The sequence below is a fragment of the Fusarium pseudograminearum genome, chromosome 1, assembly GCF_000303195.2.
Source record: "Fusarium pseudograminearum CS3096 chromosome 1, whole genome shotgun sequence".
In the NCBI taxonomy this organism is placed as follows: Eukaryota; Fungi; Ascomycota; class Sordariomycetes; order Hypocreales; family Nectriaceae; genus Fusarium; species Fusarium pseudograminearum.
The window spans coordinates 3,945,797-3,973,334 of NC_031951.1; the positions used below are offsets into that span (position 1 = coordinate 3,945,797).

At 49.8% G+C, this 27,538-nt stretch overlaps 8 protein-coding genes across 8 annotated transcripts, besides 3 other annotated features; 5 read left to right on the forward strand and 3 right to left on the reverse strand.

Moving 5' to 3' along the window:
• Positions 1-1,471: 1,471 nt before the first annotated feature.
• FPSE_01782 (uncharacterized protein) lies at positions 1,472-2,752 on the forward strand (the record flags this gene model as incomplete). The annotated part of the gene is made up of 3 exons (XM_009254901.1): positions 1,472-1,673; positions 1,776-2,076; positions 2,128-2,752. 3 exons carry the CDS (start codon positions 1,472-1,474, stop codon positions 2,750-2,752), a joined length of 1,128 nt encoding a protein of 375 aa, XP_009253176.1.
• A 1,634-nt stretch (positions 2,753-4,386) lies between these two features.
• On the forward strand, positions 4,387-5,017 carry FPSE_01781 (uncharacterized protein; the record flags this gene model as incomplete). The annotated part of the gene is made up of 2 exons (XM_009254900.1): positions 4,387-4,440; positions 4,511-5,017. 2 exons carry the CDS (start codon positions 4,387-4,389, stop codon positions 5,015-5,017), a joined length of 561 nt encoding a protein of 186 aa, XP_009253175.1.
• A 382-nt stretch (positions 5,018-5,399) lies between these two features.
• FPSE_01780 (uncharacterized protein) lies at positions 5,400-6,039 on the reverse strand (the record flags this gene model as incomplete). Its single annotated transcript, XM_009254899.1, has 2 exons — positions 5,400-5,825; positions 5,959-6,039. The coding sequence occupies 2 exons, from the start codon at positions 6,037-6,039 to the stop codon at positions 5,400-5,402; spliced, it is 507 nt and encodes a 168-aa protein (XP_009253174.1).
• A 1,442-nt stretch (positions 6,040-7,481) lies between these two features.
• Positions 7,482-8,765, forward strand: FPSE_01779 (uncharacterized protein; the record flags this gene model as incomplete). The annotated part of the gene is made up of 3 exons (XM_009254898.1): positions 7,482-7,757; positions 7,845-8,633; positions 8,694-8,765. The coding sequence occupies 3 exons, from the start codon at positions 7,482-7,484 to the stop codon at positions 8,763-8,765; spliced, it is 1,137 nt and encodes a 378-aa protein (XP_009253173.1).
• Positions 8,766-13,582: 4,817 nt separating this feature from the next.
• Positions 13,583-16,061, forward strand: FPSE_01778 (uncharacterized protein; the record flags this gene model as incomplete). Its single annotated transcript, XM_009254897.1, has 3 exons — positions 13,583-13,621; positions 13,750-13,896; positions 14,088-16,061. 3 exons carry the CDS (start codon positions 13,583-13,585, stop codon positions 16,059-16,061), a joined length of 2,160 nt encoding a protein of 719 aa, XP_009253172.1.
• Positions 16,062-16,767: 706 nt separating this feature from the next.
• Positions 16,768-17,230, reverse strand: FPSE_01777 (uncharacterized protein; the record flags this gene model as incomplete). Its single annotated transcript, XM_009254896.1, has 4 exons — positions 16,768-16,823; positions 16,913-17,020; positions 17,088-17,147; positions 17,203-17,230. 4 exons carry the CDS (start codon positions 17,228-17,230, stop codon positions 16,768-16,770), a joined length of 252 nt encoding a protein of 83 aa, XP_009253171.1.
• A 310-nt stretch (positions 17,231-17,540) lies between these two features.
• Positions 17,541-17,568: a repeat region.
• A 150-nt stretch (positions 17,569-17,718) lies between these two features.
• FPSE_01776 (uncharacterized protein) lies at positions 17,719-19,494 on the forward strand (the record flags this gene model as incomplete). The annotated part of the gene is made up of 3 exons (XM_009254895.1): positions 17,719-17,731; positions 17,797-18,246; positions 18,299-19,494. The coding sequence occupies 3 exons, from the start codon at positions 17,719-17,721 to the stop codon at positions 19,492-19,494; spliced, it is 1,659 nt and encodes a 552-aa protein (XP_009253170.1).
• Positions 19,495-20,016: 522 nt separating this feature from the next.
• MAC1 lies at positions 20,017-27,276 on the reverse strand (the record flags this gene model as incomplete). Its single annotated transcript, XM_009254894.1, has 4 exons — positions 20,017-20,289; positions 20,340-25,703; positions 25,911-26,643; positions 26,798-27,276. The coding sequence occupies 4 exons, from the start codon at positions 27,274-27,276 to the stop codon at positions 20,017-20,019; spliced, it is 6,849 nt and encodes a 2,282-aa protein (XP_009253169.1).
• Positions 20,060-20,104: a microsatellite.
• Positions 27,277-27,377: 101 nt separating the features above from the next.
• Positions 27,378-27,410: a microsatellite.
• Between the last annotated feature and the right edge of the window lie 128 nt (positions 27,411-27,538).

Sequence of the window (27,538 nt, forward strand, 5' to 3'; positions counted from 1 at the left end):
ACCCTTTTTAATAGTACCTAGGTACCTATGTACTACTACTGCACATGAGTTGGAAAGACCCCTCCACAGTCCGCCCACATGCATTCATAACTCATCTTTCAGGCCAGCGCTTCCTTCGGTCTGTTGTACTTATTCGATACAATGCATGGCCGCCCATCGAGTCCGCTAGAGGCTTGATACAGCCAACACAAGGTGACCTTGTCGAGGCATGAGATTTCAAGGCCAACAAGTATCATGAAACAAGAGTCTCAGTCTCAAGGAATAAGCTGAGCAACAGCTTGGTGCCTGACAGTCGGTAGGGCATAAAATGTCAACCTTTTGACAGGGCCTTTCACGCCCATGAACCCACAACACGCCCCTCATTAAACTAGAGACCAGCCAGCATCAAAACTTGGGCCCCTTTTACTGGGAAAGGAGTCCACATCGCATCCCACTCACTCTTACACTGGCCGATTCTTCCCCTCGTCTTTCCCAACAGGAGATCCACCGTCATTCTGGCTCTCCTTCTATTCATCAAACCAGCCCCTCATCAAAGCAGTTTCGGGAACCCGATGCTCTTGCTTGCTATTTCTTGCCCGGTTCTGAACTCAGTGTAAACTCTTGCTCAAGTCTCGCGACCTTTTTCGTTCAAAACCAACAGTTTTGGAGGGTTCGGATCTTTTGACGTTAGCCCAAGCCCCTGGTCATCCATTGCTCGTCCCAGCAAGCGGTTGGTGCGTCGCCTCGTGCCCTCGCAAAAGCTGAAATTGCTACATCTGTTGATCGTGTTTCCCTCCACTCCCACCACATCCCATCCCGCCCATCTGGTTCCGTCTTCCGTCCGTCCTCCCGTTGCCTTCCCGCCTTGGATCAAACTTGTTCCCCTTTGCTCCCGCACATCGCCTTTACGCCGTCGTCGCACCAGCACTCTTGGGGCTCAATATTAAGCACAGTACTTAAACCTGTACTATTGTATGTCCTAAGCACTTACTCCTTGATGTCCCAATAAATACTTACGTGCGTGACTCCCTACCAGGTTACGGCCCTTCTCTCACAATCAAACTACTGAGCTAGGTCATTGCCCAGCCCACTCTCTCCACGAGGGACCCGAACGACCTCGCTTCGACCAACGCTAAATCACACCGATTCTCGCATATCCGTCCACCTCTGGCACCCCGTGGGACCTCTTGGCTGGCGTACCTTTACTCAGCTGTAATCCTCTGACCCCTGAGGCCGAATAATCTCGTTCCAATACTGCACTCAAACTCGATATTCCTCACACAACAGCCATTTTTCGAGCTCAACATAGACAAGATTTAGCCAACGCATCTTGTTAAATATTCGAAGTTGAGACACACGCTGTTTGTTAGAACTTCGCCTTCCAGCAAGCTGTTTTTGCGCCGCCGACGTCGAGACATCTGCGCCCTCATCTCGACCCCACGTTCACGCACGAATATAATATCACGACTCGACCGCCACAACTCTCACGACCATGGCCGAGAAGCCTTCGGTCTTGATCATTGGAGGGCTCGGCTATATCGGCCGTTTCCTGGCCCTCCATATACACCAGAATGACCTCGCCTCCGACGTTAGACTTGTCGACAAGGTTCTCCCTCAACTGGCATGGCTGGCTCCTGAGTTCTCTGAAGCCTGTTCCCAGGACAAATTTATGCAAGCCGATGCCAGCAGACCTGGTAAGATTTTGTGCTGATCACGCTACCATTGGGCACCTTGCGTTGGTACCAATGGGTTCTGTTCTTGATTAGTTTGCTAACGAATCGTTTTCCCTTGTGCAGAAGGATTAGCAAGGATCTTTGACCGACCCGACGGAAAGCAATGGGATTATGTCTTCAACTGTGGTGGCGAGACGAGATATTCGCAAGAGGATGAGGTTTACAAGCTGAGGTCTCTGAACCTCTCCATTGCAGTGGGCAAAGAGGCAGCGAAGAGAGGCGTCAAGGCCTTCTTCGAGCTGAGCACAGGCATGGTGTACAAGTCGGACTCGTCGCCAAGTAAGGAAGTCGATAAGTTGAAACCATGGAATCGTATTGCTGTCTTTAAGTTGCAAGCCGAGGAGGAACTCTCCAAGATTGAAGGGTATGGTGTGACTGGAGTTTTAGGCAATTTGTGTACTGACGTGGCTTACAGTCTTAACCTTATAATTGTGCGTCTACCGCACGTATACGGGCCCTATGCCTCCCAGTGGGTTGCGACGGCATTGTGCATGGCTCGTACCTACCAACACCTGGAGGACGAAATGAAGTGGCTCTGGACCAAAGATCTCCGAACTAACACAGCACACATCGACGATGTCACACGCGCACTGTGGGATATTGCGGCTTGGTACGACGCCGGCAAGGCGAAGTGGGATGAAGCCAGCATGGGCAAGGTTCCTATTTTCAACATCGTGGACGAGGGCGCGACGAGTCAAGGCACTATAGCGACCATTATCGGCGACATTTTCAAAATCGAGACTGGGTTCCAAGGTCAACTCATCAGTACCTTTGCCCGTCTCAACCTCGACAGCGTTGTAGACGACGTCAACGATGAACTTCTGGGGCCATGGGCGGATCTTCTAGCCGATGCGGGCATCACGCGACCAGGACCATTGACTCCGTTTATGGAAAAGGAACTGCTCAAGGATACAGATCTCAGTATGGATGGGACGCGGCTCAAGACACTATTAGGCTTCGAGTACAAGAAACCGACGCTGACCAAGGAGTTGATCGAGGAGGTGATCGAAAGCTACAAGAAGATGAAGTGGTGGCCTTGAGAGGATGGTCGAGAAGAAGGATGCGACATGGCATAATATGATGTGCATGGGATATATGGATATCCAGATGGATCTTGACTTGTTTCCTGCATGAACTCGACTCAGCGAATATTCCGCTTGTTGCTGGAAGAGACGATCGATACCCGGCGTGATGGAAGGCCACAGGCATGAGGAGCGGCAGTGAGAGGATTTGGCAGAATCAAGCTGCAGCAGATTCAGCGCTGAGTCTGTCAAACAAGGATTATCAGCAGATGACGATGACGATGCCTGGGGTGGTAGACAAGATGTTATACATAAAGCACGACTTGTATAGTGGAATTTTGAAAGGTGGCGGTTGTGGATGATGGGTGTGCCCCGAGCAGAGGGTAGACTAATAATACAGCCAAATACATTGCATATTCAAGATGGATTTTGCATACGATTGTCCTTTTTGGATGTATGTCTGTTGTGCAACAGCATCGCGTGTGCGTGCTCTTACAAATCCCAAGGCATACTGTAGAACTCAGGTTGCCAAGGTATTTTATTTTCATTAATGAAGGCGCTAGAGACTCATGACTGAGCCGAGGCTTACGAAGGAGACACGTGGAGGAAAATAATAGTAAAGACTCAATCTGTGGAGAGTGAGGGATTGGCATTGCGGGGAGAGGATCCTGGCTGGAAAATCTTGGTCGACGTCGTGAACTTTGATATGGAGGGCTGGTATTAAAGGTCGAGGAATTCTGCATTTGTCAGGGGTAATTCATCAGATGATTTTGAGTGCTGACACTATTCTTCGTCATGGGGGGCTTGATTTAAATAAATATTGATAAACATATGTATTACAACATTGTACTTGACCAGTCACAAATCGCTTTATTGCTTGGTATCCCGTTGTTCATACCTACCTACCTCCTAATACACATACACTTAGTCTCGTCAGTGACACGATCAAAGCTTAGAGTCCGACGGCGTTTGTCATCCCATACGGATACAACTTCCGAATTCGAACCATGTCCGACCTTTGTAGCTTTGAGTTGGACATGTCTCTTGTGTATCATAGCTCAGCCTTTCCTACTCCAACCCCGCACTGGAAGAAACCCAACATGGCCTGTAGTGCTTCTGTCATGTGCTTGTGACAACTGATCACCTACCACTTTGGTATAATAGAGTCGGGATTAAAATTAACGTCAAGGCGTGCGTATGTAGATATTTTGCATAGAAAATGATAAACATAACCCTTCCATTGGCCCGTTCCGTTGACCTCGGCGTTTTGCGTCATGGCTCGGTGTTACTTGTGATTAATATCCGTGCTTGGCTTCGCCGAAAGGAAGCATATAAATGCAGCCAATGTTCGAGCAGGACATTATGACTATAAAATCAGTGCCATCTATACCTTCTTTATCGTAAACAATTGTTTGTCCAAAGTGAAAGTTACTGTATATACTCGAAGAAAGCGCATCTGCAGTTTGGTAGCGTCATTTAGATCCACCAACCGCCAACTCAGCTCAAGCCAACACAGCCTTACCTATCAACCGACGCCTCAATCGCTGGTAGCCGACTCTACTCGCTTTTCCCAACAAACAATATTCTTCCCCTCACAATATTCCTTCACAGAAACATTTTTTCATCCTTTTCCAATCCCAATTACCGCAAAAATGGCTGCCCCTGCTGAAAAGACCATTACTGACCTCAGTGGTAAATGGGTTCTCGTATGTTTTATCCCTCCACTTCATATATGTATATAGTTGAATCATGAGACTGACAAACACCGCGCAATAGAACAAGTCACTCTCTGATAGCTCAGAGCCCATCCTCGCCCTCCAGGGTATCGGCTACCTTACTCGCAAGGGCATTGGAATGGCTACAATTACAATTGATGTCAACCAATACAGTGCCCCTCCTAAAGAGCCAAACACCTCTACTGACGTCTTCACTCATATCGACATCACCCAGTCTGCCTCTGGCTTGACAAGCACCCAGGAGAACCGATGTCTCGACTTTGAGCAGCGTGAACACTCTGACTGGCTATTCGGTTCTGTCAAGGGTCGTTCCCGATTCGTCACTCTCGACCAGGTCGAGGACGACTTTCTCAAGCAGGGCTGGCTCGTTGAGGCCGACGGCAAGTTCGTCCAGAGCATCGCGGAGAGTGTTGACAATGGTTGGGTTGCCAACCAGATCTGGGGTTTCGAGGAGGTTAAGGGTGAGAGGAGATATGTCAGGCACGTCCTGGTAACCAAAGGTTCCCAGAGGGTCACGGCCAAGCTCATCTACGACTACCAGGCTTAGATCCGACAGATCCAAGGTACCCCTACATTGATAGACGATTAACGACATGAATACTGGTTTCTACCTCGATGCCCTACGGATCAGCTTCCTCAATAAATGAATAGATACTTGATCAACCAAGCCAACCAGATTCGTAAATGTTTATGCAATTTATACGTGAAAGTAATATCCAGCAAGGTTTATTATCCCCAGGGTATTGCGCTATGTTGAAAGCAGCTTTCCTGCTTGACGGGCTGCAGCGAGCCCGTCACAGACTTATGATGTTTAGATCATTATTCCCCAACGCCCATTCAAGATGCTTTGCCTTTCCTGTTGCCGCCCTCCCTATAACCTATACTCTTCAAAACCGATTCCATTGATTCCAAAACGAAAAGTTGACGATCTACTCGGGTCTTCGCTTCACAAACTCCTCGAGATCCTGCACTGTCGCAACGCCCAGGACAAACCTCCTCTTCTCATCCGTAATGACTGCAAACTCCTGCTCCCAAGGTCCTTCGGGCACACCTCCGCGGTAAAAGTCTTCGAGTTCTTCGAGGGTGGTCTCCATGGTAATGACCTTGTAGGTGCGGCCCTTGCGCTGGAAACGTGTCATGGCGGTTGAGAGAGGATCGTTGGGCTTGACCTTGCCCGAGTCGAGCAGCGACTGCAAATGTGGGATGGAAATGTAGCCCAGGAGAGCGCGGTTATCGGAATCAACGATGGTCAAGTGGGTGTAGTCGCGCTCGAAAGCGGAGAGGAGAGCGAGAGAAATGGCATCGGAGGGGTTGAGAGAGAGGGCGGCTGGGGGGTCGAGGTCCTCAACAGTAGCCTGTAGAGCGTTAGTTTATGATTGAGTATTGATATGCGCCTCATAAGTATATTGGAACTCTATTCGGACGTCATGTCGCTGAAGCTCCTGGTGTAAAGTGGTGTCATGAGCAAGTTCCGTCAAAGAGACTTACCCCACGGTATCGAGAAGACCACTTTGTGACGAGAGGATGTGTCGCGCTGGACATTGTAGTGGTGGCCGTAGCAGCAGCCATGTTAAATCGAATGGTGATAGAAAAGCGTATATCGAGCTCAATGCAAGTGTCGAGGGGAATTCGGTATCTGAGTTGGATCTGATTGAAATGTCGGGGTGTTGAAGGGGTCGCGGGGCAGGTCTAAGTTAGAATCGAGTCACGCAAAAGACTTGATGGATTAGTAGTGGGGCACAGCTTTTTTTCGTTAGGTTATCATGACATGGATAACGGGCTAGTTCGCTAACAGATGCAGTTCTAATACCGAAGGTACCTACTAAGGCAGTTTTCTCTGGCAACTGCACTGAATACACGTAAGAGCACGCAGAAGATTTAAACCATCAAGCAATATTTGAATTTAGCATATGCCATTTTAGAGTCACAAGTGATAAACTAGGTATCAGACGCAAGCTACCCTAGTTGAAAGACGAACAGGATTTACACACCCCTTATTCTGTCATCGTCGCCGTCTGGGGAGAAGCTTCAGAAATAAAGCCTACACCTCTAGTGGGTAGCAGGAAGGTTAGCCTTCCAAGTCTTAGGGTATAGAAATACTAAGTAGTCTAAAGCATGTCTAAGTACTAAGCATAAACTGCCCTAATAATTTTATATCTTATGTTCATACCTGTCAACATTTTTGATACCGAGGACGATTCCAATGCGAATGCCTACCGGCTACAGCACTAGGTTCAGCTGACCCCACTATCTCAGGGCCTCATCGGCAACCTGTGGATCGTCCCGTTACAGGTTGCTTAATTAGCGCCGAAGACAAGGTCCGGTGTAAGTAGAATAAAGTCGTTGATATCTAGAGAAACGAGCTACCATGGTTGATATCAGAAATACAAGAGAATCCATAATCACATAGGGCAATACATGAAATCCCACAAAGAACATTGAGAGTCAAAGAAACAGATAATGCGATAAGTGTGATGTCACCTTCCGCCCCTCCCTCACTCCTGCGCACCTGCCACGAGCGTCATACCTTCTTCCATCATGGACAGGACGGGGTTGGCATGCACCTTAACTCCGAGAGACAGGTGCAGCCTTCCTGACCTTGATAATTCCTGGTTTTTCTTTTCTATCTCACCTTGCGGTATCTTCTTTTGCACCACTCTTGATTGCTGCTTTTCTCCCTTTGTAAGTCGCATTAGGGAGATACTCACTTATACCTCTGGATTCACTCACTGTTGGAGCTGAAACGGCTATCAGCCAGGTAAGGCAGTTCAATCAGTATAGCCCATCCATTCATGTCAGCCTGCGGCAATACATTACTAGCCGGAACCCAATCTCCGTGGTTGCTGTTTCCCTGCGATACCCTTATCTTTGTGCTATGAATCCTTCCCATCATCATATTTCTCAACATCAAACTCTCCTTCAAAACACCCAATTGAGACTATCTTCTCTCGGCTTAGACTAAATATCGCTAATAAACTAGCAGAGATCGCAGCCCGCCTCTGATAGCTACAATGTCCCCATTGCATCCATCCAAGGACGCCCTCCAGGGAATGTTTTACAGCCCACTCTCAGCAACAAACCGCACTCCGTATCAGGCTCGTGCTGAACTCTTTCCCATTCACTCCTCTGTCATTGAAGATGCCAAGGGTAAAGCTAAGAAGTTGAGCGCTGAAGCAACAGTCGAGTTTGAAAAGGCGAGCGCAAAGGCTCAAGCCAAGACTGGAAAGATCGAGTTGTACTCTGGTAGATACTATGCTGCCTGTACGTTTGGCGGTTTGATGGCTTGTGTACGTGTTTTTTTTTTCCAGTCTATGGAAACATGCCTTGTGAAAGGCTGGCCGTTCAAGTCAAGAACACATGCTGACACGATCTAGGGACTCACCCACGCTGCTGTAACCCCTCTAGATCTTGTAAAAACTCGTCGTCAAGTTGACTCCAAGCTCTACACCAGCAACTTCCAGGCCTGGGGCAAGATCTATCGTGGTGAAGGCATCCGTGGCATCTTTACTGGATGGAGTCCTACGCTTTTTGGCTATTCTGCCCAGGGTGCCTTCAAATATGGTTGGTATGAGTACTTCAAAAAGACCTACTCGGATATGGCTGGCCCCGAGGCGGCCACTAAGTACAAAACTGGTCTGTATCTTGCCGCATCTGCCTCAGCTGAGTTCCTCGCCGACCTTGCACTCTGTCCCTTCGAAGCTGTCAAGGTACGCATGCAAGGTTCGATCCCAAACCCTTATACCGGAACGGTACAAGGAATCGGTGCCATCACAGGCAAGGAGGGTGTTGCTGGCCTCTACAAGGGCTTATACCCACTCTGGGGTCGCCAGATTCCTTACACAATGATGAAGTTTGCTTCCTTTGAAACTATTGTCGAGATGATCTATGACCGTCTTCCCGGTCAGAAGAGCGACTACAGCAAGGCTGCTCAAACTGGTGTATCTTTCACTGGTGGCTACCTCGCCGGAATTCTGTGTGCTATTGTATCCCATCCCGCCGATGTCATGGTCAGCAAGCTGAACTCGAATCGTCAACCTGGAGAAGCATTTGGTAGCGCCATGGGTAGAATTTACAAGGACATTGGTTTCGGTGGCCTTTGGAACGGCCTTCCTGTGCGAATTGTCATGATCGGTACTCTGACTGGCCTCCAGTGGATGATTTATGTAAGTGTTTTGAGACAATCTTCTCGGCCTATATAATATTGCCGCTAACGTGTATCAAAGGACTACTTCAAGATCTTTATGGGTCTCCCAACCACAGGCGGTGGTCCACCTCCAGCTAAGAAGCAGGAATAAGTCATGCCGACCCACCTTATGAGAGTGTTCCCTATATGTCCTGAGAAGCGTGCGTACTGCCATGGTCGTTGGGGGCATTTCTAATGGTTTCAGATCCACTGTTTGTCTCTGACGGATCCAAGAATCATGTTGATAGTCAGACGAAATATCCCATTCCTATGAAACATTCGGGTTCTCGAGATAACGCAATGCATTCTGATAGTGATATGCCTCCGGAACAATCGGGTATGGGTGGAACTGTGCATTCGCTTTGTGGAACTCTGCTTATCGGCATTCATCCTGAGCTGACGATAACTTGGCGGGATGACAATGCTGCTCGGGGAAATGCGACCCATGAATCCTCCAAATGAGTGAGGAGAAGCGCATCTTCTTCTTGGCATCCCTTCGGTGCATAAGTGATCGGATAGAAATAGTGTTGCCCGCGGAAAAATGCAAAGCGTCACGGACCAGAATGCCAGCCCAAGTTCCCATGCCGCATGTTGCCATTGGAAGGGCCATGCTTGTCCTCACAATGGTACAAGCTGAATGTACAAGTGAGACTGGCAGTGTTGTACTTATGATGATAGGCCGTTAGCCATGAATTTTGTTTTACGGAGTCCCTGTGTAAGATGAAGTTTTAATATATACAAGGTACAGAAGACGCTTCTGCGGTGAGGCTTGTAGATATTATCTAAACCGTCTAGAATGTCTATGTATTAACGTAGCCAGGTGCCAGACTAGGTACCACCAAAAAGGGCTGCATCCAATGCCGTCATGGTACATGAGATGGGTGGGCACCACGGCGAGAGCGGCGCGGTTCACATACGTTGACGCAGTGTGATACGCAGGCCGTTGTGAACTTTAGTTACAGCACAGAGCGCTAGCGTAACTGACGTTTATTCCAGAAAACTACTGCCTTTGGCTTAAAAGGTGGGTGTTGTAGCGTAGCATCATGACTATGTATGTAGCATGGACGAAGCAACCAGATTCGCCAATGACCCATCTCGTCTCCTACCATTCTCTGTTATACGACACCGTACTGTATCATAAGGAAAAGCAGACGACCAAACAAGTGACTGGCTACCGCTAACTCGACGACGCGTATAAGGGCTCAACTTACTTTGAAGTGTGCGTCACCTCGTAGTATTGTGAAAATTAGCACATGGGAGCAGTCGGTATCAACAGTATTGAGATGAAGTCGTACCTGGGCAGTAGAACGAACGGGCATTCGAAAGCATTCGTCTGGAACAATAAACTGAGAGGCCAGGACGACAGGCAGAACATAAAGCCAACCACAACACACCCGGGACCGACGCACGTTAGACACCCGATATCCACAAATAGCAGCCGACTGGTTAGTCTAACGGTAAACATCACAACGTGCATGTACTTGGCCAAGCTGTCGTGGAAACCTGAACATCGTCTTAGACCACCTGTTACGGCATGCAAATGCACGGGATGCCATGTTAACAATAACGGACCGACTGGTAGACGATCAGGATGGGAGGGGAATTGAATTGATAGGATACCATCACCACGGTTGGGTACGACGGGTCGAGTGATTGGTGACAGTTCTGGTGGGCTTTGGGGGATGGGATGTGCCGCATGGCAACCCCACACTCTCACAACTCGAGTGAGGGGTTTGGCGCGGTTTATCACTTTGGTTTGGCGAGTGTCGTCTTAGTTGCAAGGCTCGCCATGGCCGCCGCCCAGAAGCGAAGAGGATGGTTGACCGTTTATGGCGCGATGAGGCTCGATATCTAGGTCAAGCCGGTGCTTTGTCATAATCAGCTTCCAAGACTATCCCATCAAGACTTGGCCAACAATGTCATGTTATCTGCTTCCTGGACATTTGTCAGTCAGCTTCCATTTCTGTTGATCCAACAATGCCAAGCAACAGGGTTCAGGTAGGGATGAGACTCGACAGTGGTCTCTCTCTCTCCTGGCCCTGCCCAGCTTGGGAAGTAACCGCACTCGAGGCTCCCAAACGAACAAGGCAACGAAAAAGACGACGTTACCTTTTCATGCCTACCTATGCGGCAACATCTTTCTGACTGTACAAAACAGGAACCTGGAGTAAGTGCAGCCACGCCAATGGCCCAAGGTCACTCACGCAACATGGATGAGGAATGCATTGCTTGAATGAAATAATGTTGCTCTGGTCAACAATGACACAGTCCTCTCCGACTTGGCGGTGGTTAGTTCGTCTCGGCGTTCGCTTGTTGCAGAAGTGCTCGACCTTCCGAATACTTCGGCTAAAAGCCAACCCCAAACTCAAAGAGAGGCACAGGCACACAGAGCTGGGAGAGGCTAATGACCGATGAGTTGTGGCGTTGTTCGTTATTTACCGCACCAAAGGGCAAGTCTCCAAGTTCGAACTAGTGCTTTTGACGCCGTCATTTCACCTTTGTGAGTAGCGTCTGGAATTATTTGCCGGCTGCGGAGAGTTGATACAGTGTCTGGACTTCATAGAAACATTACTGTTTGAGGTTGTTCTAAAGTAATCTGGTCCAACTTACCTATGATAGGCTGAAGGGGTAGTTAGTTGTGCAGGATGTATAAGCTACAGTGCACATATGAGGGACTTTTGGTTTGGAATTATCCATGTCTTTTGTTGGCGTGACTATTTAGCTCTTGACACAATATCTGTTGTTGGTTTGTCAAGAAAAAAAAGAGTGACAGCCCATTGCCTGGATATATTGAAGGTTACCTATCGTGGAGGACGTTTTCGTTTGCTGGTCTCAAAGTACCTATGAAGAATTAACATCTGCGCCGGGCTTCCGTCTGCCTACCTACCTATGTAACTGTAATTGTCAGGGAAGCAGGTAGACATGCAGTAGTCAAGGGGAGGTAGGCTGCTCCTGTAAAGGAACCTTGCCTGCTCACGAGTTCTATTTTTGAAGAGTGCTGAAGCAAATAGGATAACATCTAGAAGAGCTGGCTTCATATCTGTACTCTTTCTGCCTACTATCCTGAGTAACTATTATTACGATACCATGGCATCTATTTATTAAATCCCTGGTCAACGACCGCTTCGAGCCCCATGTTGAGTTCTTGATTGTGTTTGGCTTTAGCGTATGAGGCAATGGATCGTAACTTAGCTGTTGGGCCTGACCTCCGACCGACCTAGGAACTGGACCAGTAGCTGGCGTCTATCAACCGTCCACACCATACGCCATGTTCAGTCCAGGTCAGGTCTGGCTAAGTCTGATCTGTCGCACTGGCGTACCCCGTACAGTACCCCAGGCCCCTCTTCAGCGATGATGTTAGACGTCTACATCGAGTCTAGTCCATTCACTCCAGCTACTTGGTCTAATGGCGCGTTTATGCCGTACAGATCAGTTATGACTTGAGTGAACAAAGCTGCCAATGACTTGAACAATGCTTAGAAACGCAGTAGCCATATCAGTTCGGATGAGAAACCAGGTACGCGAACTCTCCAGTCTGATAGAAACGGTCTTAAGGCCTCATGGTTCTGCTTTTCGTCCTGGCTTTGAGGTGGTATTTTCTGGAGGATCTAGGGACCCAGCAAATGCACCATCATGAGAGTGGTAGCGCTAGTACTATACTGCAGGCTAGAAGGGGGGGCCATTGGAGGGGCTTCGAGGGTCTAGGCAAACTGGGGTTGCGCCAGCCCTCTCCCTTAGGTCGATCGATGTACGGATATGTATGTAGGTCCTATCAGGAAAGAGGATGGCGGACGACATTTCCATACGATATTATTCGCATCAGTCAACCGACTCAACTGAAACGAGGCAGCGGCCGTTGTTGAGCGCACTAACTGCCTTGCCGAGAAGGAAACATCCGTCCTCAGACTCATCAACTCAGCCATGTCTACAGGCTGTGGAATCTCCCATCATGACTTGTTCTGATCCGACTACCTGTAATATTACCCCGGTCACCTACCAACTGTGCTGAAATATGCTGTAACTCAAGGTAGCTAAGTACTAATAATCCATGGTCCAGTCAAAACCCAGTCCAGTTCTGCAGGGCCCATGGATAAAATCCTACGTCCTGGAACCTCACCCGCTGCACCTACCATGTTGAGGCGCGGTACCATTGGATCCAACCACGAGGTCACTGATCCATCCTTCTCTTCATCTCCTCCACTTTCACCTTCACTCTCATGTCCACTATCATCTCCCCCGGACTTGACCTCCATCCAGGTCATTTCCCGCCACCCTCATCCTTACCTTCCTTACATCGGCGGTTGTCCCTGCTTACCTTACCTCGCCTACCTCAATCTGTGCCTTCCATTTACAGCACAAGCAGACGAGCAGCTTGTATCTATTGCTCTCTCTGCCTCGCCTTACCTTGCCCTCCAGCATTGCAACTTGACACCTCCCTCTTACATCCAAGGTGCTTTTGGAACTATATTCGACCTTAATTGCATTTATTTTCGTCACAGTCAAACCAAACCATATACAGGCAACAATTGCTTCGTCTCTGGTTCGGCTTTCAAATCAGTGTAGTAGCTCCGGCCGGCGCTATCGTGTCCACGCCACACAACCACGCCTCGCTTTCCCCCAAGTCGGTGCCAAGTTCCAACGCCGACCAGCACCCGCGCCATTCCTCGCTCAACACTCGGCAACTCTGAATTTTGACTTGGCTTGCCGTTTCTCAACTTGTCTTGTCCGCTTCATACAAGTCTCTGCTTACATTTTGCAAAATTGAAGCCATTCGCGCATGGTGCTTTGTCCCAATTGCGACTCTCTTCGTCGAGGTGCTGCCGCCGCAGCTGTTGCGGGTCAGCCGTTTATTAACGTCCCTCTGATCGGCTCACCAAGTCCGCGACCTTCCTACCGAATCGCTACCACTGACGACATCACGACATCGCCATGGCCGGGTTTTTCAACAAGATAAAGGGTTCTGGCACTGTATGTCTTGGACTTGCTTATTGCCCATTTTCATCTCGGATTGCCCCAGTTCTACCTGATCTATCGCTTCAAGTTGCGCCAAGTATGGTTCTCATGACTGACAAAATGCCTCTCGCTTCTGCTTCTAGGCCACAACCACTACACCCAGCAAGCAAGATGCTGTCGCAAAGAAGAAAGAGGAGCCTGTCCTCGACCTCACGCCGCTCGAGAAAATGCTCCAGAACGCTGGTTCTCTCCGAGATGACGGCACCGATCGCTTCTTCGGCCTTGAGAATGTACGTCCAGCCCTGCCAACAACCTGGCGCGCAGTCGCCCGTCTCTGATTCAACTTCATTACACCACTTTTACGAGAAGTAGGCTAACCCGTCAATAGTTTGGAAATACATGGTGCGAGATGTGCTAGTCATCACCTGGCCAAGCTGTTATACTGACCCTTTCGTCTAGCTACTGCAACTCGATTGTGCAGGCTCTCTTCTACTCCGAGTCATTTCGAAACAATGTTGTCAACTACCCCCCCATCTCGCCCGCCGAGACGAACGGTAGCCGACCCAAAGTTCCTATCACCATCAGGCCTCCGCCCACCGACCCCGTGGAGAACGCACCCAAGCAAAAGGGTCTCAGCACTTCCCAAGTAATCAAGCAAAGACAAAATTCAAGTCATCAATTGCCAGGGCAGGTAGGCGTTCGACCCGAAGATAAACCTGATACGCCCGAATACAAGAAGAAACAAGCCATGATCAAGGGGCCTATCCTCGAGTTGGCGCGAGAGAATGCCACGTCCTATGGTATGGACGAGTGCACCTTTACAGGGCTCAAGGACATCTTTTTGGCATTACTTGAAAGCAATACTCATACTGGAGTCCTCAGTCCTCAGCGATTTCTGGAGATATTCAAGCGCGACAACGAGATGTTTAGGAATTCTATGCATCAAGATGCTCACGAGTTCTACGGTCTTGTGCTGAATGATGTCATAAACTCGGTTGAAAGTGCAGCTCGTCAGATGAAATTACAAGCACCAACTAATGGTACCGACGGGCTAGCCACCTCAGTTGAGCATGTCCTCGGATCGGCCATGGCGAACCATGTGGCTGGTGCAAGCTCGCCGGCGACTGGATGGGTTCATGACATTTTCGAAGGCGTTCTAACATCAGAAACCAAGTGTTTAACTTGTGAAACTGCTTCTCAGCGTGATGAGACATTTCTTGATCTGTCCATCGATCTGGAGGAGCATTCTTCCGTGACATCCTGCCTGCGCAAGTTTTCGGCCGAGGAGATGCTCTGCGAGAGGAATAAGTTCCACTGCGACCACTGTGGAGGTCTTCAAGAAGCTGAGAAGAGAATGAAGGTGAAGCGATTACCCAAAATCCTGACACTCCACTTGAAGAGATTCAAGTACACAGAAGACTACAGCCGTTTGCAAAAGCTTTTCCACAGGGTCGTGTATCCCTACCATCTACGCATGTTCAACACGACGGACAATGCCGAAGATCCGGATCGACTATATGAGCTGTATGCAGTGGTGGTTCATATTGGCGGAAACGCCTATCATGGTCACTATGTGTCTATAATCAAGGTTCCAGGTCGGGGATGGATCTTATTCGACGATGAAATGGTTGAACCAGTGGATAAAAATTTCGTCCGCAACTTTTTCGGTGACAAGCCCGGAATGGCCACCGCATACGTGCTGTTTTACCAGGAAACAACGTTCGAGAAAGTGCGAGAGGAGCAGGAGAAGGAGGGTATGGAGGAGGTGAAACTCGCCAGCGAGGCGGCCAACCTAGCCCAGGAGAACGGGGATAAACTCGATACTTCGCCATTGAAGCGACAAGCGACGCAGCCCATGTCACCCCTGGCGCATCATGAATCGATGGCAAACCTTGCTCATGCGAGAACGGCGCCGGCTATGCCTTCTGCTCCCCCACCTGATGTTTCACCTCCTCCTACTGCTACAACTAATGGTTTGTCCCGTGTCCAGACTCAGAAGGAAGAAGTCAAATCCAAGGAAGACAAGAAGCGGGAGAAGAAAGAGCGCGAGGCGGCCGAGAAGGCCGAGAAGCTTGCAGAAAAGGAGCGAGAGAAACAAGCCAAGCTTGACGACAAGAAACGAAGAGAAGATAATCTTAAGGCGATGCAGCAAACACGGAGAAACGAAAACGACGAGCTAGCCAAGGTTCTCGAGGCCAGCAAAAAGTCTGCTGCACAAGAAGATGAAGCAAGAAAGAAGGAGAACGGAACACCCCAGAGCAATGGGATTCTCGACCGGACCAAGAGGGGCAGCAAGTCCATGTCGCGGAAGAGTTTCTCACTTTTCCACAAGGACAAATCGGGCGCGCAGGCTCCAGACACCCCTAACGGCGATTCGAGCGAGAAGCACGATAAACTCAAAGATCGTCTCAGCTTCAGCCTGGGCCGCAAAAAGAGCACAAACTTGCTTTCATAATCTTAAAACACACACACACACTTTTGCAGCGTTTACACAAGAAAGAGGATACGGACGGAACTCGGGTTTATCATTATGCTCTCGCAGGTTTTGGCGGATGTAGGATACCCATACACCTTGAATGAAGCCGCCATTATATGAACAAAGACGTGACCAAAAGCGCAAGCGCAAATAAGAGACGGAATGTCTTTTGGGCTGGTCAATACTATCATCTTGAGGACAATTCTTCTGCCCCTCCTCGCCTCTTTGACAAAGTTTGCCACGGTCTTATGAAGGTCGCAAGAGCTTCAAATTAAAGAGACACTGAATAGAGGATGAATCACATCGGCAAAGAGCATGGGTTAGATATTACTATTCGAACGAGCTCGCTTGTTCATTTTTACTTGGGCGCTGTGGGTTACAGCCTGCGGTGTAGCAGTTGTATTATACATGAGTTACATAGGTAGCCAGCAGCCCACGCCTACGTGGTTTCTGCTTCATGAAAGATGGCGCTCAATTTTATAGGGAGGCTATTTCCCTTTCATACTGACTCGTTCCACGTCGTCTTCATACCAAGTTGTGGTGATTCCACACATGGCCTATCGTGATTTATATCAACAAAACTCCAAGTCAAAAAATTGCCTGACTCCATTAATGCCTGGAAAAGTCTACCGTGTCCTCTTTTATAACCACATCGTATATGAGTAACCAAACGTGAAACTTGGAATCAGCCAAGTATGAGCTCGTAAAGAATAATAACAGAGTTGACGAAAATCAGTGGCACTAGGATGGCGTTAGTGTCTGGTCGTATGATACAGTGCAACGTCCTCTCCATATGTGTTGCACTATGTGAATTTCGAGATTGGACGTACTCCTCATTATGGTTCGAACGCTCGCGATGAGGTTAATGATCTTGGCTTTGACGCTGGCATCGGGGCCAGCACCAAACGCAGGGTCATATGATGCGGGTGAAAGATTGACTGAACAGAATATGTCAGATAAATCATGCGCGGATACAGAGAGACTCGGGGTTAGGGTGATTCGTACTGCGCGCGAGGAATCGATCTTCGGAAAGGACAGCGACGGCATTGATGAGGAGAATGCAGACTGCGAGGTGAATTAGTAGATGCGCATCGGGGAAGGGAATTAGCGTGTTTCCTACCATAGAGAAAACTTCCAAAGAACCACATCTTGGGCGACGACGTTGATCGTGGCGAAAGGGTTGGATTTGGCAGTTGAAAGTAGACGATGATGTGTAACTATCTGCCTCCCTACCTTAGCTATGGATCCTCGACCTGGCTTGTAGTGCCTGCCTGGCTAATAAGCAGGTACGTACCCATATATCGCAGCTGCCATCGTGGCTTAAACAGCTACAGGTACTCCTGCCCCTACCCGGGGAAGGAAACACTGCGGGGGATTGGTTAGGCCGATCCGAAGACCCCTAAAGAGGTAGGTTGAGCTCTGGAGTCAATGAAGGAGCAGATGCGATCGCGAGTACTCTATTTTTTTTATAAAGTTAAAATAAAATGAGGCATGTTTCTTCATTCATGCTTTGCATTTGGTCTTTTTGAAATAACTTCAACTTTTGCGCTCCGCGAAACAAATATCATCATACATCAAACTCCGAGCTAAAGCAGTAGCTCTCTCGTTGAGGGAGCTCTCACTATTATCAGCCAAGATGAAGACATCAGGTATGGTCACATTAGTTCTTCCAATGCACTTTTTTATTCAGAAACGCGAACCTGATACTTAGTAGATATCATATTGACATGCCTCCTCATCACTATTCCGCTCACTCATCTTCTCGTATCTCCATACACCAAGGTCGAGGAGTCGTTCAATATCCAAGCAGTACACGACATCCTCGTCTACGGAACGCCTACCAAAGATGTTAATGATCGTCTCTCACACGCCTATGATCATTTTACTTTCCCCGGGGCTGTGCCTCGCACGTTTCTCGGTGCTGTGCTTCTCGCGGGTATAGGGCAACCCATTATTGCTCTCGTCGGCTTCGAGCATGCACAGCTCGTGGTGCGAGGGCTGCTTGCCGCGGCGAATATCGCTGCCCTTTTGACATTCAAGAACATCTTGAAGAGAGCCTACGGACAAGGCGTTTCAACTTGGTGGGTTGTGTTTACTGCCAGCCAGTTTCACATCAACTATTACATCTCACGGACATTGCCTAACATGTATGCCTTTGGTTTAAGTAAGTAATATATTCCAACCACCTCCCAAGGACTCCAGCTCATAAAACCCAGCAACTCTCGCCTCGGCCTTTCTGCTACCACAGGCTTCCACTGGACTCTCTTTAGTTCGTCACAAGCAAGCGATTGCCCTTCTCGTCATCGCAGCAGCAGTCTTCCGATCCGAAGTCGCCATCCTCCTGGGCACCACAGGGCTTTACCTCCTTACCACTGGCCGCATCACTCTGGGCCCATTGATTATCGTCTTCTTCTCGTCTTTTCTCGCCTCTATCTGTGTTTCAGTGCCTATCGATTCGTACTTTTGGCAGGAGCCACTATGGCCTGAGCTCTGGGGCTTCTACTTCAATGCTATCCTTGGATCTTCGTCAGAATGGGGTGTCTCTCCATGGCACTATTATTTCACCTCGGCGCTGCCAAAGCTCATGCTCAACCCCCTTGTCCCGGCTCTGGTCGTCTTTGCGCTTCTCCAACCAGGTACTTCACGAGCTGCGCAAGCTTTGACGATCCCCAACTTATTCTTTGTTGCTATTTACTCTGCTCAGCCGCATAAGGAGGCCCGCTTCATCTTTTATGTCATTCCATCTCTCACTGCCGCTGCTGCTCTTGGAGCTAACTACATTTCCTCGCGTGCGTCCAAAACCATTGTGTATCGTGCCGCTTCTGTCATTACGGCCATATTCGCTCTGGCCAGCTTTGGGGCCAGCATCGTCATGCTCCTCATCTCATCTTTGAACTATCCTGGCGGCGATGCACTCCAACGGCTGCACTATATCACTCGCGATGATCCCACTCCCGTTATGAACGTTCACGCCGATGTGTTAACCTGCATGACCGGACTTACACTCTTTGGGCAGAACCCATCTGGTTATCTTCTTGCCTTTCCCATAACCCCAGAGCCAGACGCCACAGCTCCTGTGTTGCTCTTCGATAAGACGGAGCAGGAGGAAAAACTCAGCCTGCCGGGTTTTTGGGAGCGCTTCGACTACGCCCTAGCTGAAGATCCAAGCAAAGTGTTGGGCGGATGGCAGGTTGTAGGAGTGGTAACAGGCTATGACGGTATTGAGTTCCTCAAACCAGGTTCTTCACCCGCGGGCGATGAAAGTGAGGAGGGAAGGATTGGTGGCGAGAGAGTCCTCGGCCTGGGCGCTCACGTTGCGGCCGCGAGAAACTTCGTCAGGGGTTATACGGGCGGTTGGTGGGTTGGACCCCGAATGTCGCCCAAGATCAGAATCTTGAGGCGTGTCAGCTAGTTTTAGTCCCAGCATGCATGGTCACTATTCAGAACATGTGTATAAGCAATGACTTATAATACTACATCAGCTTGTTTTGAAATGCCTAACATATCGTATAAACAATGCATACGTGCATGCGCGCCATCCATACCCTATTGAAAACAGAACCAGTCATCCAGTAACCCCAGTGGGCGCAAGAAGTACGCATATTGGCGGACAAAACAGCCAATCATCAGTATGTCCTTAATTTCCCCTTAGCCCAACGCCATGCACTGCTTCTCCAGCCGAATGTCTTTTCCAATTCTCAAACACATCGTTGCACCTCCCGCCGAACCGTCCGGAATATACCCAGAGAGCAAACCTGCAGCCGGCCAAAACATGATTTCCCGCCATAAAACCCCGCGTCCTTCCATTCAATCCCCGTCAAAAGCAAAAAAAATGTTATGTCCAACCTTTCAGGATCGTACTCCTCGTGTCACGTTGATGATTATAGCTTATATAAGTGCTCAGGTTTGGTTCCGACGAACCAGTCGTATAGGATCACAACTCTTGCTCTGTATTGCTCCCTTCTTCGGTATCGGGATCATCATCGTCGTCGTCGTCATCGTCTTCCTCCTCTTCTTCTTCGCTGCTGCTAAGGCTGTTCACCGGGTTGGGCAGCGCACCGTATTTCCTCCTGTAGCGTTTCAATTCTCTGTTCTGAGCCATGAATTGATCCAAAATAGCGGACATTGGGCCATGGAGATCCTCGAGCTCCTTAATAGTGCCGCCACCAATGGCAATGTGACGCATCGCTAATGTCGAGATACAGGTCTATAAACATTAGTAAAGGGGACGGTCGAACAAAGTTGTTCCAAACTTACCTCTATCCTGGCCACTTGATGTTCCAAAAAGTTCAACAAGAATCGATCCGTCACCTCGCCTCCACGTTGTTTGATCCTCTCAAGAAGCTCTGTCTCGGGTGGCTGAAGACCCGGGGGCTCGTTTCCTTCCAATGAACTACAAAGCATCTCGAGCCGTAAGCTAATTCGCCAAAGAGTCCAGACGCTGTCCGGGTCGATACACAGTTCGGTTCCAGGCGCAAGGACAGCTGGCTTATCGCCACTCCCTTCTTCCTTCCTCTCGTGCTGCGAATGGAACTCGATGCGGCCGGCCAAAGCATGAGGGTACAAAGAGTACACAACTTCGGGATTTTCAAGACCCTTCAACTTCTTTTCGCCCATTTCCTTAACCTCAAAGCCCTGTGAAGTGAGGGATCTTAAATCCTTTCGGATCGCGCTGGCATAGGTCTCTTCGTCGCCAAAGGTATCCTCGGAACCGGAAGCATTGCCCCGATCCGTGTCTTGATAATTCTCAAGGCATCGCTGTATCTCCGAGATGAAATCAGTGGAAACAGTGATCTGGCCGCCATCTGCCACGGCAGAGATTCGAGCCGCCTTGTTTACCATGGGTCCGAAGTAATCCATACGGCGAGTGACTGGATCCGTCTCGCTCACACAGTCACCAAAGTGTATACCCATACGTACTGACAGTCCTTTGAAAATAAGACTGTTGTCCTTATCGAATATCGGCTGGCATGAGACCGAGTTCAAGACTTCTGATGGCCAATTCACATCAAGAAGCTGCATCTGCACCGCGAACGTCCACAAAAGCGCTGACGTAGCTGTTGGGAAAGATACCATGAATGCGTCACCTTCAGTCTTGACTTCGTAACCACCAATTCGTCTCAGCTGCCGACGCATGACCTCGTTGTGGAGTTTGATAGCTGATCTCATGGCACTAGGGTACATTTCCCAGAGTGTTGTTGAGTTCTTGATATCGGTGAACACGATGAATACATTGCCCGTGGGCGCTGGAATCTCGGCTTCAAGGCGGTTGAGTGAGGAGTCGAGAACATCGCCCTTGGTCCTTCGGCCTCTTCTGATGTTGAGGACCTGAGCATCGTCGGGTATACCAGAGGGATAAAGCGACATACTAGCGCCGCGATGAAGCCTTGATCGCTCGACTCGTCGCTTCAGATCCGCTACGCTGATCATCATGACCATAATTTTGCCCGAGGCGCCGTATGCAATAGCCAGATCACGAAGCTTCTGGGCGGCCCGCATGAGATCTTGCCGCTCGGCCCTCGCCACATCAGTTACCAGGCCGGGCGACAAGTACTCCCAGAGTTCTCCGGTAGCAATCAAGATGATATCGTCCTGTTCTCGAATAGTCATGTTACTGACATAGGGGGCCGCTTGAACAGCTGGCATCAGGTCGACATATCCAAAAGCACGCGAGACTTGAAGCAAATCGTTGAGTCGTCCGTTACGCGAAACCCATCCACCAGCTTCGCGAATGCGCGATCGTTCGTTCGGCTCAGCAGGATCATGCTTGCGAGTCAGCATCTTATGTGTGCCATCGGTCTGAATTACCATCGCCTGCGCATCGCCGACATTTGCGACATAAAGTTCCGTGCTTTGGAGGTAAACGACGGTTGCCACGCCGCCCGAGTTGAGGTCCTCTTTTGTGAGTATGATTGGCTGACCAGAGTTCCTATGCGTCTGGAGTGGCCGCTCCTCAGATTGTTGAATGGCAATAGTAACCAAGTCTTTGTTGAGCGCTAAAAAGGCTCGTCGCAGGGCATCAACCGGAGTCTCGTTCAGGCGTGTTTTCAATGCTTTGAGTTCAAGAGCAAATATATGACCAAAGTTCTCGTGGAGATACTTGGCAATCTTAGATCCGCCACTAGACAGAGCCTGCCCATCAAACAGGCCTAGAAGCATCTCGGTTTCTGATGCATTGAATCTTGGCACCACCAGGTCAACGGTTGACAGATGCTCGTGCTTACCAAGAGTGTCAGCCATTCCGTAAGGCAGGTGGCCGGCGAGAGAGCCAGACGTACGGACACGTCTGTCTTCACTCTGATCCGGGATACTTGGTTGTGTAAGAGTCACATCCATCAAACCCAAGATACGCAGATTAAGCAGACGACTGAAGTCTGTATATTCCTCACGGTTTACAGCACCAGGGCCAAGTGGGCCAGTAGCCGTTTGTTTAATTTCCAAACGCTTGTTGCCAGACAAATTGAGATATCTTAAGTTCGGGTTGAGGTTCCAATTCCAATCGTAAGGCACGTTTGAAATGTTGTACTTCAAGTAATTACTGCCACAGTCGAGGACAGCGAGGTTCTTGGCCCGTGAGATATCAGCCGGCAAGTTGGTAAACCTGTTGCCGTTGATATAGAGTGCCTGTAGTAAGCTGGACTCCTCGAGGTCATCGGCAGGCAACGTTGTGAGTGCGTTGCCAGACAGATAGAGCTCAACGAGTTGCGGCCAGCTCTTGATTGATCGTTGGGGCATATCGCTAATTTCGTCGTTGTAAGACAGGTTCAGTACCCGGAGCTCGGTGAGTAGTGTAATCTGGTCAAAGACATCATCATCAAGTCGGTTATCGGCAAGATGAAGGTTTCTCAGAGATCCAGCAAACGTGTTATTGAGCCTCGATGACAATCCAGAATCCTTCCTTGGGTTGACAGACTGTGACGGGGCCGATGGAGTTGCAGATCTAGAAACAACGGACGTCTTACGACCGCCTTTGCCATAGACAGACACAACAGAGCTCTTGCGATCACCAGCATTGAGTGGGGACGGTCCGACACTGAGCAGGGTGCTCGAGTTTTGACTCGGTCTCCTATCATCAGACAATTCTTCGGAGCTTGCAGTGGCAGACAGCGTTCCTAGGGGGGCTGCCCTCCCATTAACGGGAGGAGGTGCAGGTTGTGATTCCTCTCCTGGTATCCTAGGTGCTCTTGAAGCAGGCTTGGGGAAATGTTCCAGAACGTTAGAAGAGGCATTGAAGGTCTCGAGTCGATTTGCCCACCACAGTTCCATCGGCAGCTTAGAAATATTGTTTCCTCGGACGTTGAGCACTCTCAGCTCAGTGAGACAACCAATCTGGGATGGCAGCTCTCCCACGGAATTGTTGGCAATGCTAAAGTGCTCGAGCTTGCTCAAAGTACCGATTTCCTGTGGCAAGGAGACGAAGTAGTTTTTGTCCAGTATCAGGCGCTCGAGGTTCACCATGTTTGCGAATGACGAGTCAATGCTAGCCAACTGGGCGTTCGAGAGATTCAAGGTCTTCAGAGTAGGTACAGGAGCCACAATTTCGAATTTGTTAAGGGGATTGGAGTTCAGCTTTAGCTTTCGAAGGGATTCAAACTGCCCAACGAAAGCAGAGACGCAGTTGTGATCCGCAGAAAGAATTTCGAGTTTGGGCAGCTCCGAGATGATGTCGATGCTGGAGATGCCATTGTACTTGATGTCGAGTTCGCGAAGACTGACAAGTTGTCCAAACGTGGCAGGTACAGCGTGTGTTAGTCTGTTGTTAGTTATCAACAACTTTTCCAGGTTCCTTAAGGAGCCAATCTCTTGGGGAATCGTTGCAATAGCGTTGAAACTCAGATCGAGATCGACCAAGCTCGGTAAGCCGCAGAGAAATGTCGGGAACTTGTCAATAAAGTTGGAGGAGATATTGAGAGTGCGGAGCGACTGGTATGCTCCAAAGTAGGAGGGCAGGTGCTTCAGTCGGTTGTTGGCCAAGTTCATCTTGATCATACCCGTAAGGGCATTGAGCTCGGCATGCTCCAACTGCTCAATTCGATTGTTGGCAACGTCCAAGTACGTCAATTTGTTTGCTCGGCTCAAGCTGGGTGGCAGCTTCCTGGCTTCGTTGTTGTTAAATTTTATATCTCGCAGATGTTTACAAGACTGTACAAAGTCTCGGGGAACGTCAAGTGAGAGGTTCCGCGAAAGGTTAAGGGAAATGATCTCCATAGCCTTTGAGTACAGGGATATAGGTATTGTGACGAGGTTGCGACCAGAGAGGTCAACATAGTTGAGCTTCTGAGCCCGAGCCAGTCCCATGTCGGTGGTCTTGGCGTGAAAGTCGCTTTCTCTTGCGGACAGGAACATGAATCGGCAGAGGTAACTGTTGTCTTCGCGTCCGAGATCTTCTATCCTGTCCTTTTCTTCGTAGCCGACTTGCTGTAATAGCCGCTTCTGCATGAGCAGAGGTCGCTCAGGCGGTGTCAGGACCCTGATAAGATCATGCTTCTTCATAATGATATGGTAGTTTTCCAAACCATCCATGACATAAGTCTTCTTAATCACTTGCGAGATGACATCCGTGACACTCGAATCCAAAGACATCGAGTGCGTGGAGAATGTCCCATCTGAACGAAAAATTCGAATACAATATGGCGATGCTTTCTCCTCTGGACGGGGTGGGCTGCCAATCTCGTCGAGCTCCGGGCCACCATTGTAAGAGTTGTCTTCCGTGTTACGACGCACTGCCCAACTGTCCGGGGCATCCCAGCGGCCCTTGGGTGCTGTCGAGATAATGGAGTCGTGACGCTCAGGCTCAACAGGATTGACAAAGGTAGTGTCCATAGGCGTGAGTGGAGGAGGTTTGGTCAGAATACCCTCCATGTCATTCAAATTAGTGTCGAGGTGATACATATTGTTAGGATCGTTACGATCAGTCGGACCAATTGCTTCTTCAGGATAGTCTTGAGGTCGATGGGTTCGTGTCTTCTTTGCAAAAGGAAATTTGTTGTTGAAGGTCGCTCCCCGTTGCGCCGTTGCTGGTCGCAAATCAGTACCGTCGGTGAATTCGCCAGGCCCAATAGAGCCCGCGTATGCTAATGTTGTCGACGATACGTCGCTAGGTCGATGAAGGTCGGTCTTGGAGGACTTTGTTTGCAGAGACCTTGTAGATTGGGGCAGGTCGCGAAGTCTGGCAACAGCATCGTCCTTTTCCTTGTGATGTCCTCGGAGTCGTCGCAAAAATCCGCGCTTGCCATGATTATGGTGGCTGGGTGAGGTTTGGCCGTCGACTTGTGTAGATTTTGAGCTGCTCCAGGTCATTCCTGCACTTCTGGTGCTTGGTGTCGGGCTCTGTCCTCGGGATCTCGTTGGATACATTGCGTTGCTGCCTGCCCCGCGATCGCGCGGCATTTGTGTGCCAATTGCTGTGTCGTCCCTGCTCATCGTGGGTCTGAGCGTGCGAGGGTCGTCGTTGCTCTTGTTGTGTCGGTGGTGACCCGGTAAATGGGCGATGGAATGGCCGGACCTCGAGGATGATGATGTCTTTGGGGGTACCTGTGAGGAGCCGTCACCAGCATATCGCTCTCGATCGGGCCCGGTCATTATGTCCCGTACGGGAGCCTCGCCATAGCGCGCAATGTCCTACAGGGGGGTTCGAGTCAGCAAACCCAGTCACATTGGCAAAACAATAAATCGAATAAGACGGCAGCTGAGCGCTGAGCCGGGGCAGTAAGAGCAACCCAAGGGAGAAATTCGGGAAGGAATGTGTCGATCACAGACCCAGACCGACGGATGCAAGATGAGGCAGGTAGTCAGGGCGATGAGACATAAGCGGGGGATGGTACATACACTGTTGTCTTGGTAAAGAAAAGGCACCACCTCTGGTGCTGGGACGGGCGTTCTTGGTCTCGAAGATGATGGCGAGGCATCGCGGGTGTAATCCGTGGCATTGGAATAGTTGCGATCTCTATGTGTGGGGCGGCTATGACTATAAGAGCGTCCACGCTGGTCCTTGCCCGCGAGCGAAGTGGGTAGGCTACCATCCGAGCTATCGCGCCCGGGGAATTCCTCCCCAAAGAAGCCCTGAAGCTTGCGAAAACCACCCCGTATGCTGGTTTTGCTGCCCTGGCTGCTCGCAGTCAGAATGCTGGCGGCCGAGGGGCGTCTGCCGTCGAAATAGGATGCATCGGGAGTGTCGTGCTGCGAAGGGTGGTGTTGCTGCTGGTGTTGCTGCTGCTGGCGGTTACTGATCTGGTGACCTGGGGAAAGCTGGGAAGCGAGGGACAAGTTGTCGGTCGATTCGTTGAAGAAGGTGGTCGGCATAGTGGAAGTGTTTGATGGGGAACCAGGCTGGTTCGCCCAAGGTGCTATCTGAGGGCTTGCGCCGCCGGTGGGCGGAATCTGTTGGATCTGAGGTACTCGGGAGGTCTCAAGAACGGCGAGGTCACGTCGATAGTTGGCGAGGTCGCTCATGCGACGGTCTTTGGATTGAGCATTGGCGCCGGCGCGAGGGGCGTAGGTAGTTGAGGATGCGGTTGCGATGGCAGTGGGTGAGAGCTGAGGCTCATCCTTGAAGGAAGACCTGCAAGACGGGGGGAAGCGTTTAGTTTTAGTCGGAAAGCGACAGGCGTGAATGTGAACGTGAACATGTAGGCGGGAGATGGCAGCAGGGGATCGTGGGACGGAAGACGGCATAGATGCTAGGTAGGTAACAATTGGATCTAAGTTGAACTCACCACTGGTTGCTCAAAGAAGCAGTGCCATCAGCGCTGAGGCGAGTAGGATAATTGGTAGGATGAGAAGGGCGTCGGCGAGGCGTGGAGGAGAAGACGTAAGAGGTATTGGATGAAGGCGTCGTAGCGGAGGAGGATGGAGTTGGTGTTAGAGCGTCAGTATCAGCGTTTGGATCTGGCTTTGGTATTGTATTTGGTGCCGGATTAGGAGTAGGCGAGTGATGAGCGGGAATGGGCGTGGGAGTGGAGATAGTAGAAGCGGCGGAAGCGGGAGCGGGAGTAGTGGAGGCAGTCGAGGATGAGGCCGATTGAGATTGAGATCGAGATTGAGGTTGATACTGGTACCGGTACTGAAGCTGAGGCGGCTCAAGCCCAAGCTCAGATTCAAGCTGAGACTTTACGGTAACAGCAGAATACGTATCGATGTTGTTGCCCGAGCCCATGACAGAGCTGATGCGATTGACATGCTCATTCCTGGTCATTGTCGCCGAGGCGTGGGGACGGACGGACAAGCGATGAAATGGGCAGGGTCCTTAAGCCATGGATAGGGTATACGGTTATGAACTTGTTGATCTAGATGAAGGGACAGGATAGAGTAGAATAGGATAGGATAGGACAATACACAATGGATATCCAGTGACAGGCTATGTACACGACGGCGAGGAATGACGAGGATAAACGTATGCAGACAGTAAATGATGTCTTGTTGGTCTTGGTCTTGGTCTGTAGGTACAAATGCAGATG